Source organism: Falco punctatus (assembly GCF_963210335.1).
Source record: "Falco punctatus genome assembly, chromosome: 7".
Classification (NCBI taxonomy): domain Eukaryota; kingdom Metazoa; phylum Chordata; class Aves; order Falconiformes; family Falconidae; genus Falco; species Falco punctatus.
The window spans coordinates 17,911,849-17,928,930 of record NC_137587.1 but is presented as its reverse complement, the minus strand read 5'-3'; the positions used below and the strand labels follow the sequence as shown (position 1 = coordinate 17,928,930).

The following is a 17,082-nucleotide window of genomic DNA, read 5'->3' as shown; positions in this document are numbered from 1 at the left end:
TTTAACAGGGCTTCTGTAAGCATCTGCCACTGCTGGCTATTATACAGGCAGCACTATATAACCCTAAAGACTTGCTATTCTTGTCCATGTAGTAAACCTCAGAATACCTCACCTCAAATGTGTTCTTATATGGGCTAATGAACATTTATTCAGTTATCTTCAATCATCTGAGGGAGGCAAGGGATGAAGACGTAGAGTGCTGACTAACCACCAAAACCAGAATTCCTATTTATATGGGCAGATCTACCCTACAGTCTTGCACACACAAAAGAAGTTGTGTTTTACAACATAATTATAGAAATTAAGAAAAGGAAACTTCAGAAGTAATTAGAGGATATTTCCTTTATGGAGAGACAAAAGTAATTATTGTACAGATCTATAACATTGGGGTTTTTTACTAAGAAAAATTTAATTGAGATTCCTTAGTAATCACAGACAATGTAATAGGGATATATTTGTGACATGTCCTGCCTGTTGAATTTTTCCTATATTGTTATCTCCAGCTTTCTCAATGCTGGTATAAATATATCTGTTCTTTTTCCTTATCATAAAACATTAAGTTCCATCACTATTGTAAGTCACCAGCAGGAATTATTCCTTACAAACATAGGAGGAACATGTGATAGTGGAGCCAAATCACACTACACAAGTGATGCAAGTAACTTCAAATACAGTACTTTATTCCTCAGTGTTTACAGCTGTTAACAAAAGTGACTCTCAAATCCTGAAAAAAGAAAAACCCAACCTATCTTTCCAATTCTTAATCAAACAAAACAATATTCAGATAGATGTTCACTATGTGTGAATAAACATAAAAATCTCACAAACATGTATATGAAAATATTTTACTTGCAACAGAATTTTTGAAAATACTTTTTCAAGACGAACATACAAAATTTGAGAAAAGGTTTAAATCAATTATTTCTATGGTATTATTGCATCTTTTGATAAATTAAAAGCATACATTATGACAACAGGACAGAAAAGGATACCTCTGAAACGTGGTGGTGCTTACTTTAGTTTTCCACTACTGGCTTCACATTTTGGAATTATTCAAGAAAAAGTGGAATGGCCAGATTAAAAAAAACAAACCTCCAACCTATTTGGATGTCTCATCTTTTACATGGTCTACATAAATATAATTTAAGTATGGTACTGAAATAATGTAACTGTCAGAATTACATGTGGGCAACACAGCTAGTTCACGTCAGGGTTTCATTCAGAACCATCCTGCCTGCTACACACAGGATAAATTGATGAGTGTAAACGCACAGTTACAACAGTTCAACTAAACCAGTACAACTGCACACCTTAAGACTGATGAAATCTTTAAGTATAGATAAGCCATTTGATTTTCCTAGCATATTTCCTTGGTAAAGCTAAATCCTTGCCTGCTGTTTGTAAATTACTTCTACCAAAACACAACACTGGGATGAGCAAGCAGAATTTTATATCAAGGCTTTGGTTGTCAAAAACTGCTCTCTCCATTGCTTTGCTGACCAACACTTCACCTCCAAGGCCAGCAGTCTCACTTGCTACGTCATCAATTTGCAACTATTCCAGAGCATTAGGCAAAACCCAAGCTCAACAGCAAGAAACCCAGTACTGTGCTCCCACAGGATCCATGAGGGGCTCTCCATACTGAATGCAGAAGCTGGCAACAGCTTAGGCCAGCATGGAATGTAGAAAAAAAATTGGCAAAGGAACTGTACTGCTAGCAGCTGGGTGAAGTTAAGCCGTTATTTCATGAGTTCACATCCAAGCTAACACGTTCAAACAAGAAAAACTTCTGCCCCTTTTTGTTAGGCAGCTGCTGGGACCTTAAAGTTTGCACAAGGCTGTATCTACCGCATCACAAGCAGCATTCTCAAGCACCCTATGATCAGAGAGGAAACAACAGAAGAGAAACTTCTGAAGTTTATCTGGATTAAAATTTCAAATGAGAAGGAAGGCTGGTGATGGCTAATTAAAATCTGCCATAGGCTTTTGGAAGAGATAATAATCTGATTTCGAACAGCTTTACACTCATGCATAAAGCTGCCTATGAAACACATGATGCATGTGTTCCTGAAGGTAAAGTAACACCTTTAAAGCATACCAAACAAGGACACCAATAGGAAATCTGTGCAGAAAGAACTCGTTAACTGTGGAACATAAACCCAAAATCAAATCCTAAAGTTCAACACACAGTTAAGCCTGCAGTTACATGCTCAATTAAAATGCTTCATGGCTTCTGTGCTATGCAATCAACAGACACCGCCAAGTCTCTCTGCAGTAACCTGACCCTGATAAATACTGTCATGAGTATATACTGGGGCATCACCTTCCTGTTCCACCTCTGTACTCACGAGCAGCCTCACAACAGGGGAGATCTAAAGGATGCTGGACAACAGAAACTGCCGTCTTTAATTGACAGCTCTAAAATTAAATTCTTGTCTACATGTATTTACAGCCACAATTGTACGAAAGCTAACTCCTTCATCTAGAGTAATACTGTTTATGAAGGAGAAGGCACCCACACCATAACAAGATGGCTGCTTTCAGGTTACCAGACCAATGGGTTAGCAGAGTAAGAGAGAGACAAGTCACGGAGGAAGGACAACTGCTGTGTGAGACACCTTACTAGCTGGGCAGCTGGCCATTCTTGAACACAGAGCAGGCGGGGACAAAAAAAAAAAAAAGGGAGGGAGGGTGGCACGCAGGGGGAAAGAACTGGTATGTTCTTTCTTAAGAAGCTCAGCTTATTCAACCTTTATGTCTCAAGCCTGACTCAGAAGAAATACATAAATGAACTCTTATGAGACACGATGGCTGCGTAAGTTTTCTGCCCAATCTGATCTTACTTAAAATGTTTCTATGAAACACAAATAAAATGGAGAACAGGTAAAATGAAAATAGACGCTATCAAAACTCACCAGGATTGTGAGTTTACGGTATATGCTCTGACTTTCAAGTAGTCTACGATATATTTACGAACACACAAAACAACCTTAATTTTATTAGTTTCTGTAGAGTATTAGTTCAGAATGCTACTTTTATGTGAAATTCTGGAAGAATAAGAAATCCAATTGAATAATTTTGATGAAAGCCTTAAGGATTTTAACATTTGACATGAAAATTTGTTTACACGTCCCATATGAAAACTAGGTGGAAGAGAAAAAGCCTGAAAGCAGCACTTTAGTCTCCTGCAAGTGTTTCCATCTGGTTCTTAGGCCTATTTTGTTTTCTACACAGCATTTTGGAGCAGAGGAGTGGACATGCAACATGCAATAATTGGAGAGGCTTGAACGTTACATAATATATTTTTTGTTTGTTTAGAAAGGGTTTTATTCATTTTTCTGAGGCTTATTTTAAATAAAATGACATAAAAACCACCCTATGAGCAGTACGAAAAACAAGGACTTTAGTCATCACATTTTAGTATAAAAGTTCTGTTCAGTTAACTAAAAGAATTCAATGACCACATCAGTTGGTCTAATGCAATGATTCATACGGTCATACTTAATTCTAACCTAAACCCGAGTTAACATATCTAAATTTCTCATACCAGTAAACACCACCACTATATTTTGCCAATTACTCTCTTAATATTTACAGTGTTTTAGTATCTTCGGTATCCTCCCCCTCCTCTTCCACCATATGGATCACCATAACCTCCCCTATCACCATAACCTCCCCTGCCCCCATAACCTCCCCTGCCACCCTGGAAGCCACCTCCACCTCTTCCACCACCTCTGAAACCCCCACCTCCAAACCCACCACCACCACCTCCTCCTCCTCCTCCTCCTCCTCTACCCCCTCCACCCCCCCAGCCACCCCTTCCACCACCACCACCTCCCCAGCCACCCCTTCCACCACCTTCTTGTCTTTTTTGCCAAGGAGGCATTTCGGGAGGAGGTGGTTCAATCTCTGTTGGCCTGCCTCCACGGTCAGGTACTCTCCCCATCAGAACCTGTATGGAAAAATAGGTTGTTTTGAGTTTAAAAAAAAATGTAGTAGGTCTTTTTGCTACTGCTTTTGTATTTCCTAAAATCCCTGTGTGATGAATGTTAACATACTCTGGTCAGTCCCAGGCACTCCAATTAAAAGTCCTCTCAAGAAAGAAAAAACCCTTTCTCTGAGATCCTACAATAATTAAGAAATTTCAGAATCTTTGGGATCAGAACATATTAAAGTGTATCTAAATGAAGCACAAAACTTTAGAAAAATCTGTAAATAAAATGGGCTTAGTCACCATTACAGTGGTGAAACTAGTAACTCCAGCTTTTACCATCAAGAAAGCAGTACAATGTTGATTAATTACTCTAGCCAAACCAAATAAATCTACTTTGCAGCAAAACAACTTTTATAATTTTTAAACATAAATTTTAAATATACTGATTAACTAAAGACACTCGTTTACAAACTGAACAACATAATCCTGGAAACAGGTAGCCCAGGAAATGATACCAGAAAGACTCAACTTGAGGCGTGCAGTTCCACTGAACTCAAGAGGTCATATACACACATGCACACATACAGCCCCCACTACTGTTTCATCCTGTTGCAAGAATGACTGTGTAATAAGATAAAAAAAGAAGTTGCTGCAATGCCTACTGGAATGCTGCAAACCTTCCTTTCTTGAAGCACCAGGTATCTTGCAAAAAGAAATGAAAGTATTAAGGAGTATAATTCCAGAATTACTTTTGATAGGTCTGTAAATCCCCATGTCCTTTTATTGCATCCCAGAAAGAAAAGGTATACCTTGTTGATTGCACAGACTGTATTTTCCCGTGTTGATCCACTACTTGTTCTTATGATCTTTGATAAATCTTCCCGAGCAGCAAGAAGGTGAGCTAATGTAATAGTTGACTTTGGAGATAACGCGTAGCGCTTGGGCTGATAGATTCGTGCTATGTCATCTGTTTTTACCTAAATGATAAAAATCAAATGCAACTTATTTGCTAGGCATAAAACACACAAACACACTTACCATAAGCCATGCATTGGTCTCTGTAAGTTTCAATTTGAACACGCACTGTCTGAAAATTTAAGTTACCTTACAAAATACAATGCCAGCTGTTACCAATTCTCTTCATGCTGAGGAGCTACTATACAAAAATGTTGATTATGTTTTAACTGATGTTGAAACTTAGCACCATTACAAAAGAAATTCTCCTATCCACTGGCATCAAACAGATTCTTTGATGTTTTCCAGCATATTTAAAGATCTAAATTTAGGAGTCCAGCCTGCTCTCTCAAAAACTTTACATAGCCGTATTTAACAAATTACTTCTAAATGTAATTAAAACAGAGCAGCTTCAAAGTACAGTAATTTGTGGAAAAAAATTTAAATGTATCGATGGAGCAAAACACTTCTGCAAGTCATGAAAGGGAGAGAAAAGATTTTTTCCAAACACACCTTGATGTTTCATTTTTTTAACAAAAAAGAAAAACAAATATACTTTCTGGGAACATCAAGAATGATCGCCATTCAGAGTAAAAAAAAAAAATTGATCTTGGATGGACCAGACAACAGGTATTGTTTCTTTACATGACTGTTTTGCTAGGCAGTTACTACACCATTTATGGATCCATTTCAGTCTGCACACTTACCTGTCTTGGGGACTGAACACGTTAAAAAAAACCACAAAAAAATGCCACAGCATCTGAAGTAGAGAAAGGTATCTAAACCTACTCAACAGTGGGGAAAAAAGGCAAGCTAAAAAATAAATTAAAAAAAGACAACAATTTGCCTCTTGGCTTAAAAAAAAAATTCATCTAAATTATATAAATGCCAAAACATTTTCAATCCCCAAAACCTTCTTGGAGAAGTTATAAACAAAACTGAAGTGTATTTACATAGTATGTATGTTTGGTAGCAAGACCCATGGAACTGTAGCAGATTCCCACTACAGGAAGCAAAAAAAAAAGCATCAAGCTTACCTTTGCTCTATCAGACCAGCCAAAAGACTGTACTGTCACATCTAGCCTCTTCATTAACATACGTCGGCGGCATTCATACTCACTGCGAAGCGCATCATTGATTTTTTCCAATCTTTCCTGCAGTGTTACAATAAAAAGTCCAAATGTTCACATCTATAGAGTTATAGAAGTCAATTTAAAGCTAACCGCATTCAGCAAATAAGATGTCTATCCCCAGGTCACCACTATAAACTGTATAGAATTAGGGGTGCATCTGTGTAGTGCTACAGTAGTATGTATATACAAAATATTTGTGAAATTAGTAAGTGGATGAATCAACCCAAAGTCTGTTTTATAACATTAATTCTGGAAGCATCTGATTAGCATTGTTAATATTTAGCAACTAAATTTTAGTATTAATATGTAGCAATAGAACAGTGACTGTGAAATGGACAAAGTTAGATGAAGCTGTATGCATTAATTTTGACCATCCTGTTAAATGCAGAAAAGAAAAAGAGAGACTTTTTTTACCACTTGGTCGGAATTCAGAGGTTTTGTTAGCAGTGATTTCCCCACGTGGTTATTTTGAACTTTTGAGAGAATGTCCTTTATCTGAAACAAAACACATACTTCTCAGAATACAAATTATATTTACATTTATTTCAGCACAATTTTCTGCAATCACAATTTGCTATTTGATCTTACAAGTATAGCACAGATACACATCTGACTTATCCATTACAAAGATTGCCTGAATACTTTCACTATGTGACCAACCTCTACACAAAAATATTTTACGGTACACCACTTCTCCTCCCAATTATAACAGAACACTATCTATGTAGCAAATTTATCAAGTGCATAGAGGGAGTAGGACTAGTTAAATTACTCATTTTATTTATTACTAAGTGCTGTAACTACAACTAAGGAAGTGTAAAAATTGGAAGCTACTATGAGTTCTGTTCCCAAATGCTAGACTCGGCTACAAAAATCTGATGATGGGTCCTAGTAAGAAAGGCAGGAGATATGATGGGTATGCAACCACTTTCACTAATTGTCTTCTATTCCTGTAATTGCTGGCATTTAACATTATGTCTAACACTTGCATTCACTCCAAATCTGCCTTGCTTATACTTCTTCCATTAGTTTTTGCCCTAATTTCATCCCTGATCATTATGGTCTCTCTCTGCTTTCTGGACTCCACTGCATTCTCTTCTCTCACTACAAGAAACCTCCACCTCCTCCTCTTGAAGGAACCTCCTTTGGCACAGTTCTTCTAAAACTCATCATGAATACCCACAACACCTGTACATAACTTTCCAGCCAACTGATTTTTCAGCTGGAGTAGAATGCATGCGTATCACTGATCCTGCAAGCTTTGCACACACTCTGATGCGCAGAAGACCTAAATCAGGGGTCCTCAAACTATGGCCTGCGGGCTGGATACGCCCCCCCGCCCCCCGGTACTTACAGACACCCACCCCCCCCCGGCCCCGCAGATGGCTGCTTGCCACTTCATCCGCACACCGGCCCCTGTTTAAAAAGTTTGAGGACCCCTGACCTAAATCTTCATTTGCTTTTATAAATAATTATGGGGAACCAAGTCAAACGACTAAAACCAAGAGTTAATTTTCTTTTACATATCACAGAGAAGGATTAAGGTAGTGCACAATCTACATTACAACCTGTAGCTGAGGACAGCCATTAGATACATTTGCAAGGATTATAAGATTTCATTAGTCACACAGGTGTTTACAATAAATTTATCATAAAGATATGGTTCAAAGCTCACTCTTCCAGTATTATCTTAGTTCATCTTGTCAGAGTTTTGAGTTCCACGTATTATAGAAGTATCATTTTCTGTGATCGCTATGAAAAAAAACAACTCAGAGACAGAAATAAAATTCTAGAGCACTTAGTTAATTGATTAAAGAAAGCTACTTGAAAAGGAATACTTGATAAATCAACTCTCGTATTTCAGGGATTTCATATTTATCTCTTTTTCCCTTTTTTGCATATACTAAGGAAAAAATCTGATCTCAAATTTTGTGTGAAAGCCAGGGTGTATATTTTGTTCTTTTTACATCACCTTTGGACAGCACTGTGGCAAGTTAAAAATGCAAAACCCCCAGGAAAAGTCTGAAGTAAAAAATACTGTGCAGTAAGCAAATTACGCAAAACCAGTATTTTGACTCCAGCAGAAAAGACAGCCTAGTAGTTTCTGAAAAGTGGCCATCTAGTTGCTGTAATATTCCCTGCTGTTATACTCCATCCATATAAAAAAAAAAAGTTTACAGTAAGAGGTGAAGTTCAGTTCCATGTAGCCTACTGATCTCTATGCTCCTCTTTGCTAGTTCTTGCTTCTTTAGAACCTTTATTTTCTTTCCAAAAAGCCCTCCAGGGCTGTCCAATTTGTCTGTCTTCTAAACATAGCCAACTTGTGCTGATTTTAGTGAAGCATGTACACAATGCTTCTCATAATCTACTTCACAATTCAGATGTACCTAAGCACAAAGTACGCTTGAATTTAAACAAATGTCTGAAGAATGAAAAAATAAAGGTAACAATGAAAAATATAATAAAATCAGCATGACAGCAAGAGATGGAGAAATCACTAATTAGTATAGAAGAAAGAATAAACAGCAGATGAATTAAAAATTCTGTTAGGTAAGAGGTGTCTATCTGTATACCACTAAGGTCAGAAATACAACCTCAAAGGTTCTAACAAGTTGAAAGGAAGAGAATCTATCAAAAGAGACTGGCTGCTGAAACACAAGAAAACCAAAAAAAATTCTCAATGTCATTTATAGCTACAGAGTGGAAGAAAATCTGGAAACCAGTGATGCTAAATACTATCTAGAGATTAGAATTACAGCAAGTTTGCAGCTGCAAGGGCAGCTAAGTGGTTAATACAACACTGGGCTTCACATACAAAAGCCACACATTCTGCCACAAGTCAATCACAATTAAAAGACCTAACCCAGCACTACATATTCCTGATTTCCATAAACTGAAAAATGAAAGGAAGTTTAGAGAGAACAATTAAGAGAATCAGTGAAAATCAGAACTAGATGAAACAAGAGCAGCTAAATGAAACAATCCTTTACTGACTGGGAAACTGCTCCCAAATTTCTGCAACCTTTTATTTCCAGGTTAGAGAATACCTATGTAATTTTATCCAGTGACAGGTTTATTAATCAAGTTAACACTTAAGGAAGAATCTTGTCACTGAAGAACTGGTCTACGTTCATGTTTGTGACATACTGTAGTCATGCCCAAACGACTGCATCTCCACTTTACTCCCTCACTGCCATCAGCCGGGCTCCGAGTGCATATCCTGCAGCTATAATGGTGACATGAGCTGAGCTGCCTTACCGCTGCAGAACACATTGTCCAGCCTTGACTGATGACAGAGCTAGGAGCACAAGAGCTTTGACATAAGCATCTTCCACCAGAAGACAAGAAAATAACTGATGCAAGAATCTATGCTATAACCCACATTCTTAAACATAACAGTTGCCCTAGGTTAAAAAGGATAAGCAGGAGTTTTAAGAAAAATCACCACTACAACCAAAACCCAGAAAGAAGTCCGTATGTGTAAGTGTGAACAACACTAAAAGCAGTGCCCAGATAGAAAAAGCAGTGAAAACATACTCATAGAAATGTAAAACAAACTGCAACAGCCAAATCATCACAAAGTTCTCACACCCTCAGCTGTAAAAAGCAAACCAACTAATTAAAAGCTAGATGGAGATAAATATACTTCACTACTGGACATACTGTGTCACTGACCTTGGTAACGTTAAACATTTAAAGGACTGCTTTGGAAGTTCACACACCCTCTAAAAATAGTTTGAGAATGAATCAGTTATTGGATTTGTTTGAGCCAAAAATATTGACTTCAAAATCTGCTGTATAAAAATATAGTTATTCTGTTGTTACCAAATACAGCATATCTTTATGTATTGAACATGAAATTTCTCATCTGTTTTATAAGTCTATACTACTTAAAAAAATTATAGCTCACGTTTCACTATTGCGTTCCATATATTTATTATCTTTACCCTCTGTCAAAAGCGAGTAGTAATTTTATGCTTAACACCATTTGCACAGATAAACATCATACACGCACGCACCTCCAGGGTTTCCAAGATTTTGAAAAAACCTTACCTGGAGAGAGGTGGCATGTTATTAATTTAAGTTAAACTATCAACACTTTAAGGAAGGAACACTGTCTTGATTAGTCATGAGGCATACTGCACAACTGCAGAAAGATCACCTAAAATCTTAACCACAAAATATTTTTAAGCCACCCTCTACCTCTCTTCCATTTACCTGCAGATCATTTTAATTTCAATATTTAACTAACTTCAAAGACATTTCTGTTTGACCTTTACGCCTGGTGAACAGAACAACTCTTTCATCTTGCTCCCTGTAACTCCATTGATATTTCACGTACAGGCCTAATTATGTCTGCAAAATTTTTAAACACCAACAGTTAAAAGCACACACCAAATATGAATAAATTCTAGGAAGTATTCCCAAATATTTTTAAAGTATTTCACTTAAATTTTCTTTTAGCTTAGTTCTGATTTAGTTTCTTTGCTAGCCCTTTATAGTTTCTTTTCATTCTCTACAAATTAAAATGTTCTAGAAAACTAATATGCACCTTTTGTTGGTCTTTTGAAAAATACATTAAGAAGTCTTTCAAATAAACACTATTAGAATGTCACTTTGTAATTAGGTGTGAAATGCACACTATCTTGACAGGAAAAAAGCCAGATGTGAGCATGAGCACAATACCGGCATAAACCTTTCTGAATCTCTGATGAATGGTCATTTAGAATTTATGGGGATTTTGGTACTGAATTCCAGAATGCCTCCCAGAGTTACCCTTTGTAAACATACTTTACAAGGGAACAACATTAAAAAAACCCCACCAAATAACTACAAAATTACTATTAGTTTTTCAATGCTATAGAATAAAATATATTTAGTGATAAGAGGCTGTAACACTGTCATTTCATCTCTCACATTTTCTTAAGTATGTTGACAACCACCACCCCAGTTTATTACAGGAGATGTAAATTCCAAAGGTACTTCCCGTGACTGCATATTGAAAGTCAGTGCTACTATAAAACTCATAGTCTGAATGAAGAAAGAAATCCTGATTTTATACTAGTCTTTTAAATAAACTGACAAATTATTAAAAACAATCAATGTGCTAATGTTCCATACCAAAATACAATGTGTGATCTGTCCCTTTGGTAGATTGCTGCTGCACAGCCCAACTATTCTCAGAACTATTCCCACAGCTACTGACAATGTTGAAGATGCTAGACAGAGACAAAGAGTAGACATGTTGAAATGCTGCAGATACATTTGCAAATTCAACAAAAATACTAGATAGGTATGTAAGTGTCTATTACAAATGATATAGTATAATACTAAAAACCCACAGTGCAATTTCACATGGAACCTAATTAAATCAAAAGCAACAAAATATTTAGAAAAGGAAATCAATAATTTCAAGTGAATTTTTGTGAGAATCTAAAAAGAGCAACAAATAGCACTGAAAAAAATGTTTACAAAGCAAAGGAATTCCAATTGGTGGTATCACTGATCTAACACAGCTACAGCTACGAATGTGTCTAACTCTGTATTTTATCAGAGTAACTCTGAGCCTGTCCGATATTAAAGGGAGGGATGAAGGCCAAGGAAACATATGGTAGAAATTCTACAAAAATCTCTTGAGAAGTAGGAAAAAAATAAATCCTCTGTTTGTAAGGGATGAAACATGCAGAGAACAGATTACACTATTAATCTGGAGTTGCAGAAGAGGAACAAACTAGTCTTGCCGCCTTTCTACAGTATGAAGTGAGTACAAGTTGTATAACTACTGTGGAACTGACAGACCTGAAAAAAGATAACATGCTTTAAAGATTCAGCTCATTTTAGTACTTACAAAGCTGTAACAGTTTACATAAACTGTAACAGTAATACCCTACACACCAACTCAAGACGCTGATCCCTTATGAAAAGAAATCCTGGACTTTGCAAAAGGTGGCAGGAGTCTAGTAACTCAAAGAAAACTTTCTAGACTCTCTATGTGTGTGTGAAGGAATTGGCCCATCAGATCTGGTTTTGCTGCCTTGCAGCTGCAGAACTAGAGTCCTACCCCTTTAACACAGGATGAAACTTAAGCTGTACTCAACTGAAGCAAGGAAGTGAGCAAGGAAGGCCACTACCCATGGCTGCAGCCCACAAACCCCCATGAATATAAACACAGCTAACACCCAGAGGGAGAGCAACAGTACTAGGCAAGTTTCAATCAATTAGTTATTACTTGTAAAACTGACTTTTTAATCCTGAGAACACAGTGCTAGGATTGTATCTTTATCCTTTCAAAAATATTTAACGGAAAGACTGGATATAAAGATTTCATTAGAATTAAATAGATCAAGCACAGTTAATGGTGCAGGAACAGGCCTTCAGCCACCTGGATGCTGCTTTTTATAAATGAATGTATTGAAAGGTTTCATCTTGTCACGCTAAAGTTATACAGATGTAAGAAAAACATGCAAGTAACAAGCCCTCTCCCCGAAACCACTGAATGTTCAACTGCCTGCTGGCTGATGAGGAGGAAGAAAAATAAAGAAGCATAATCACGTAAAATTACTAAACTCAAAGACTCAGCAGCAGACAGATTCATTCCACATATCTCCTGTAATTCTTAGAGATTGGTCACCCACTCTTTCTCCAAATACTAGGGAGAAATAAAGAGCAGAACTTCTAGCTGCCTGACAGAAGATAAATTCCACCCCAAGAGCCTATTTACATTCTGCAGTGAGGAAGTCAGACTAAAGATCACATCAGTTAGAAACTGGTGGGACACAACTGAAAGAGCTATCCTGTTGAGTATGGTTTAAATTGGCTTATTCACTGGTAATTCAGACATTTTCATCCTCTTCTACAACTAAGGAAATGGCACTAACAAATCAATACTTGCAATTTAGAAATTCATAAACTGAAAAGCAAAAATTTAGGTTTTGGCTATTAAATTTAAATACATGCCAGAAATGACTACAGGTACATAAACACTCAATCAGTTATTACCCAAAGTCTTCTCCTTGCTGCAGCACACCTGAATGGGTAACAGGAAAACTAAGTTACTTCAACTCATACCTTTTGCATGGCAAAGTACGCCTCATCAGCATTTCCCTGCGGATGTGACATACCTGAAATACTTCACCTCATAACTGAAACAATTCAAACACTAAGCTGGCTTTCAGAATAAAAAATTCTGTGCACTTGTCAGATAGGGCTTTTATAGATCAGGCTGTTGGCCCCTTAACTCTAAGATATATGCTTACAGAGATTATGCTTACAGTTTAACAACAGAGAGAACACATAAAAGCCCATACCTTTTGTTCCACATTGGTTAACAAGGGAGGAATATCAGAAGTCGAGGAGTTTGGCAGGCCCAGTGCATCGCAAATAGCTTGCACTTCCTGATGAATTTCATTGTGCTTTTCCAAATGAGAACCTTTAATTTTCTTGCTGTGCAGTATCTTTAAAGCCTGAAGTTCTGTACTTAGAAATACTAGAGAGAAAAGTGTAATAATGGCAGATTTAGAGACACTCAAATCTTTCTGCATCCCTTCTTATATACAAATACAATATACACATTTATAAGACAACAATGATAAAAGGGAGACTCTTTCTCAGTTCTCTCCTGGACAGGTTAGTATCAGTTTCCCACTCTCTCTGAACTAATTCTCACCTGACTTCCTACCTTTAGCCTACACATCATATTTAACTGCTTAACCCACTTCTGCCACCAGACCCCTAGTTCTTTGGCTAGTTTCATATTATCACACTGGTTCCTGCTGCTACACCTTTGACCAAGTCCAGCTTAAGCGCAGATTTTGCTTCTCTTAATCCTGCTTTCAGCACCTTCAAACCATGTAGCATTTTCTTTTAAGCTGCTCAGAAATCTCTCAGAAACATGGCAAGCAAGGTCTCAGTTTCAGCTGAGCTGGAAGTAGATCAAGAAAGCGATCAGGAGGCCTCAGGAGGCTGACCCAAACTTCACAAAGAAGTTTTAGTTTCTACTAAAATAGTTTTCTATTTTCCATTTCTGCACCACTGAGCAGCCGATGCATGCTCAACTAGGTTGTAATGGTTGTACATATATACTCAAATATACATAAAGACCTATTCAATGTAAATTATACAGTAACAGTGGAGGATGTATATAAAAAACCTGTATTATAAACGGGAAAAATGTAAATTATAACTTACAAAGGAGTTTAAGACAATCTTCTTTCTCTCTTAATCTGTCCTTGATGTCTCCAGATGTAAGTGACATATATGGACAAGCCATTTCTCTCAGAAAGCCACTAATCTCAAGCTGGAAGCTCTCTATATCTTTATCACCTATGGGAATAAATAAACGCAAAGCTAATGGCTTTTTACAGAAACATAAAATCCGAATGTAATTTTCTTAATTTATACAATTCAATTGCAGGTTTCAATAGCCCAGAGAAAGATTTCCCACTTACCACCCTAGTAATATTTTCTTATGCTTAAGGAAGTCCTACATACAAGCAGACAAGCCTTTTAATAGCTACAGCAATACTGCACCCATGCTTTGAACAAGGCGGCGATGCTACAGCAGTCTTTGAAGACATGAATGCAAATGAACATCACTAGGAGCTCAACAGCTTATGTCACAAAACAGCGTATCAATGTAATTAATTTTCTGATGAACAAGTTACAGGAGTCATGAGCCCATTATTTTCAATGGTCATTTTTCGTTTTACTACTTTTTTTGTGAAAACACAAGCAATATAAAATCTCACTGAAGTTCCAACACTCAACAGAAAAAATCAGGTAGCACTAACAAGCAACTTGCGTATCTACACACAGTGCTGAATGGCACACTGCACTGGATCAACTAGCTGAAAATATCAGACACTGCAATTTAAGCCATCAAAATACGATTATATATAACTACCACTCAGGGGATGTATGAATGTACTTTTTATATTTATGTAGATAGAAAACCAACTCAAAAGCATATTTTTTTTTTCTCTCTTTTCTTTCTTGCCTTTAAGGACAAGACTTTAATCTAAGAGCCACATGCACAGAAATATTATCAGTCTCAGTTTGGCTATCTTCCAGCTATCTTCTAAATTTCAGCTAATAGTGAGACTACAGTGTTGAACAGTATGGGTCTAAATCCACTTGAACATATACTAAATTGCTTTAATAAATTAACATTCATATACCATCTGTTGAAGTGATGCTTTCTTCCATATTACAAAGTGACTTTATTTGGGAACCTAACCAAACACAAAGCTCAAAAAATTCTGGGGAAGATAATCCATTTTCTGCTGCTTTGTTCAGGGCTTCCTCCTCCAACAGTGGACCCGTGTACCTGCGCAAAGAAAAACATCATGATAAGAAGCAAGTTTAACATAAAACGTACCCATTTTAAAAATAATTTTACTATAAGCTGGTAAGCAACTACTCTGAAAGAAATTAATCTTTGTAAGTTACTTTTGTCGAGAAATAATTCAGATCTTTTTTAAACGCAACAACAAAAAAAAAAGTGGTAATTTGCAGGCAAATTTGTCAGCAAATAGGAGGCTGGCATTTTCACATATCACATGTACAGGAAAACAGTTTCACGCCTCAATAGGTGTCAAACAAGCAAGAATTCAAGTATTAATTCAAGTGTTTAGTCAAAGAGATTTCCTTCCAACATTAACAACTCACTGCCCTAGAGTACTAGCAATAAGATAACTGAAAATTAAAGCAAATTTTACATTTTTTCTGCTCTGTTGCAGCTGAAGCACCCTCACGGGAGGCAGGCAGGCACGAACGGAGGGGGCGGGCAGTCCGGCCGGTGGCAGCCCCGGCCCCAGCGCTCGCCCCAGCGCTCTCACACCCCGCGGACCCCAAGCAACGCCCACGCAGCCGCGCGTCCTTTGCCTCCCTCCATCACAGCCCGGGCGACCCGGCCTCCCGGGCGAGGCAGAAGGCCCAGCCAGGGCCGCCGCCGGGCCTCCCCCAGCACCCGCCGGAACGCGAGGCCCGTCCCCCCGCCGCCTCCGGCCCGGCCTCACGCCCGCAGCGAAGGGGCCCCTGTCGGCGCACGGCCGCGTGGCGCGGCGGCGGGCTTCCCTCGGCCCCTCGGCCCGCCAAGGGGGAGCCACTGCAGCTCCCCGATTACCCCAAGGCCTCCAGCGCGTCCAAGATGTCGCACTCCATCTTCGCGCCGGGCGCCAGCTCCCTCATGCTGGCACCGCGGCCCGCCGCGCCGCGCTGTGCCCTGCTCAAACCGGCCCGCCGCAACCTGCGCCCGCCGCTACGTTCCGCCGCCGCCGGCTCCGCGCCCCGCGGGAGGCCCTGGGCTGCCCCCGCCCACTCCCGGCAGCTGCCTCCGCCGCTCGGAGGGGCTGTGGGGCGGCCCTGCGCCACCCGTAACCTGCCACACAGGCCGGCAGCTTTCCTCCCTTAGCCAGGGGTGGCCAGGCTGCCTCACCCCTCCCCGGCGGGGCTCGAGTGCCGGCGCTGCGGCTGCCCCTGCTGCCCTGCCCCGCGTTTGGCCCCAGACCACAGTCCGCTGCAGGCGCCTCACCCGCCGTCAGGTACCGGCCGCCTGGAGAAATACAGGGCCGGGAGAGCCCATGGCCGCCCCTGGGGCTCCAGACACAGCTTGTGCCTGGGGAGCGAGCCCCGCCGCCCGCCCTTGCGGCCTGCCTCACGCCTCCTCTGCGACACGGTTTAAAAAAGCAGGTTTTTAGGCCTGGACCTCTGCAGTGTTTCTGGGACCTCACTGTATTCCAGACTGTGAAAATCCACCTGAGGTGGCGTAGGCCATGACTGCAGGGCTCCGTCGCCCTCATTTTGCACAGTGGTAGCCCTCAGCCCTGCCCCAGGGGTGTGCGCCTGGAGGGTACCTGCTCCCGGAGCCTGGTTGAGCCAAAAATCCAGGCTGTTCATGGTATTTTTAATAAATTACAAAGGGAATGTGGAATAGGTGGGTTGTGCTGTGCTGATACACGTGATGGTGCCTGCTATGAGCATGACCAGCAGCTGCCCAGGAATGCAGTTTCCCACTGGATGTGGCCATTGCCGTGGGAGCTGTGTAGCCTGGGTGGGACTGCG

General features: G+C 39.5%; 1 protein-coding gene across 1 annotated transcript; it reads right to left on the bottom strand.

The window, feature by feature from the left end:
- Positions 1-659: 659 nt before the first annotated feature.
- Positions 660-16,620, bottom strand: FAM98B (family with sequence similarity 98 member B). The gene is made up of 8 exons (XM_080395895.1): positions 16,145-16,620; positions 15,198-15,346; positions 14,209-14,343; positions 13,329-13,507; positions 6,436-6,516; positions 5,926-6,042; positions 4,744-4,911; positions 660-3,952 (listed from the first exon to the last, which is right to left on the bottom strand). The coding sequence occupies exons 1-8, from the start codon at positions 16,207-16,209 to the stop codon at positions 3,602-3,604; spliced, it is 1,245 nt and encodes a 414-aa protein (XP_080252021.1). The 5' UTR covers positions 16,210-16,620; the 3' UTR covers positions 660-3,601.
- Between the last annotated feature and the right edge of the window lie 462 nt (positions 16,621-17,082).

Bases quoted from the DNA above. Each gene is read 5' to 3' on its own strand.
- FAM98B (XM_080395895.1), bottom strand. From the start codon at position 16,209: ATGAGGGAGCTGGCGCCCGGCGCGAAGATGGAGTGCGACATCTTGGAC. The intron at 13,508-14,208 runs GTAAGTTATAAT...TTTTCTCTCTAG, and splicing joins AGATTGTCTTAAACTCCTTT to TATTTCTAAGTACAGAACTT. The intron at 4,912-5,925 runs GTAAGCTTGATG...TTTATCATTTAG, and splicing joins GCTGGTCTGATAGAGCAAAG to GTAAAAACAGATGACATAGC.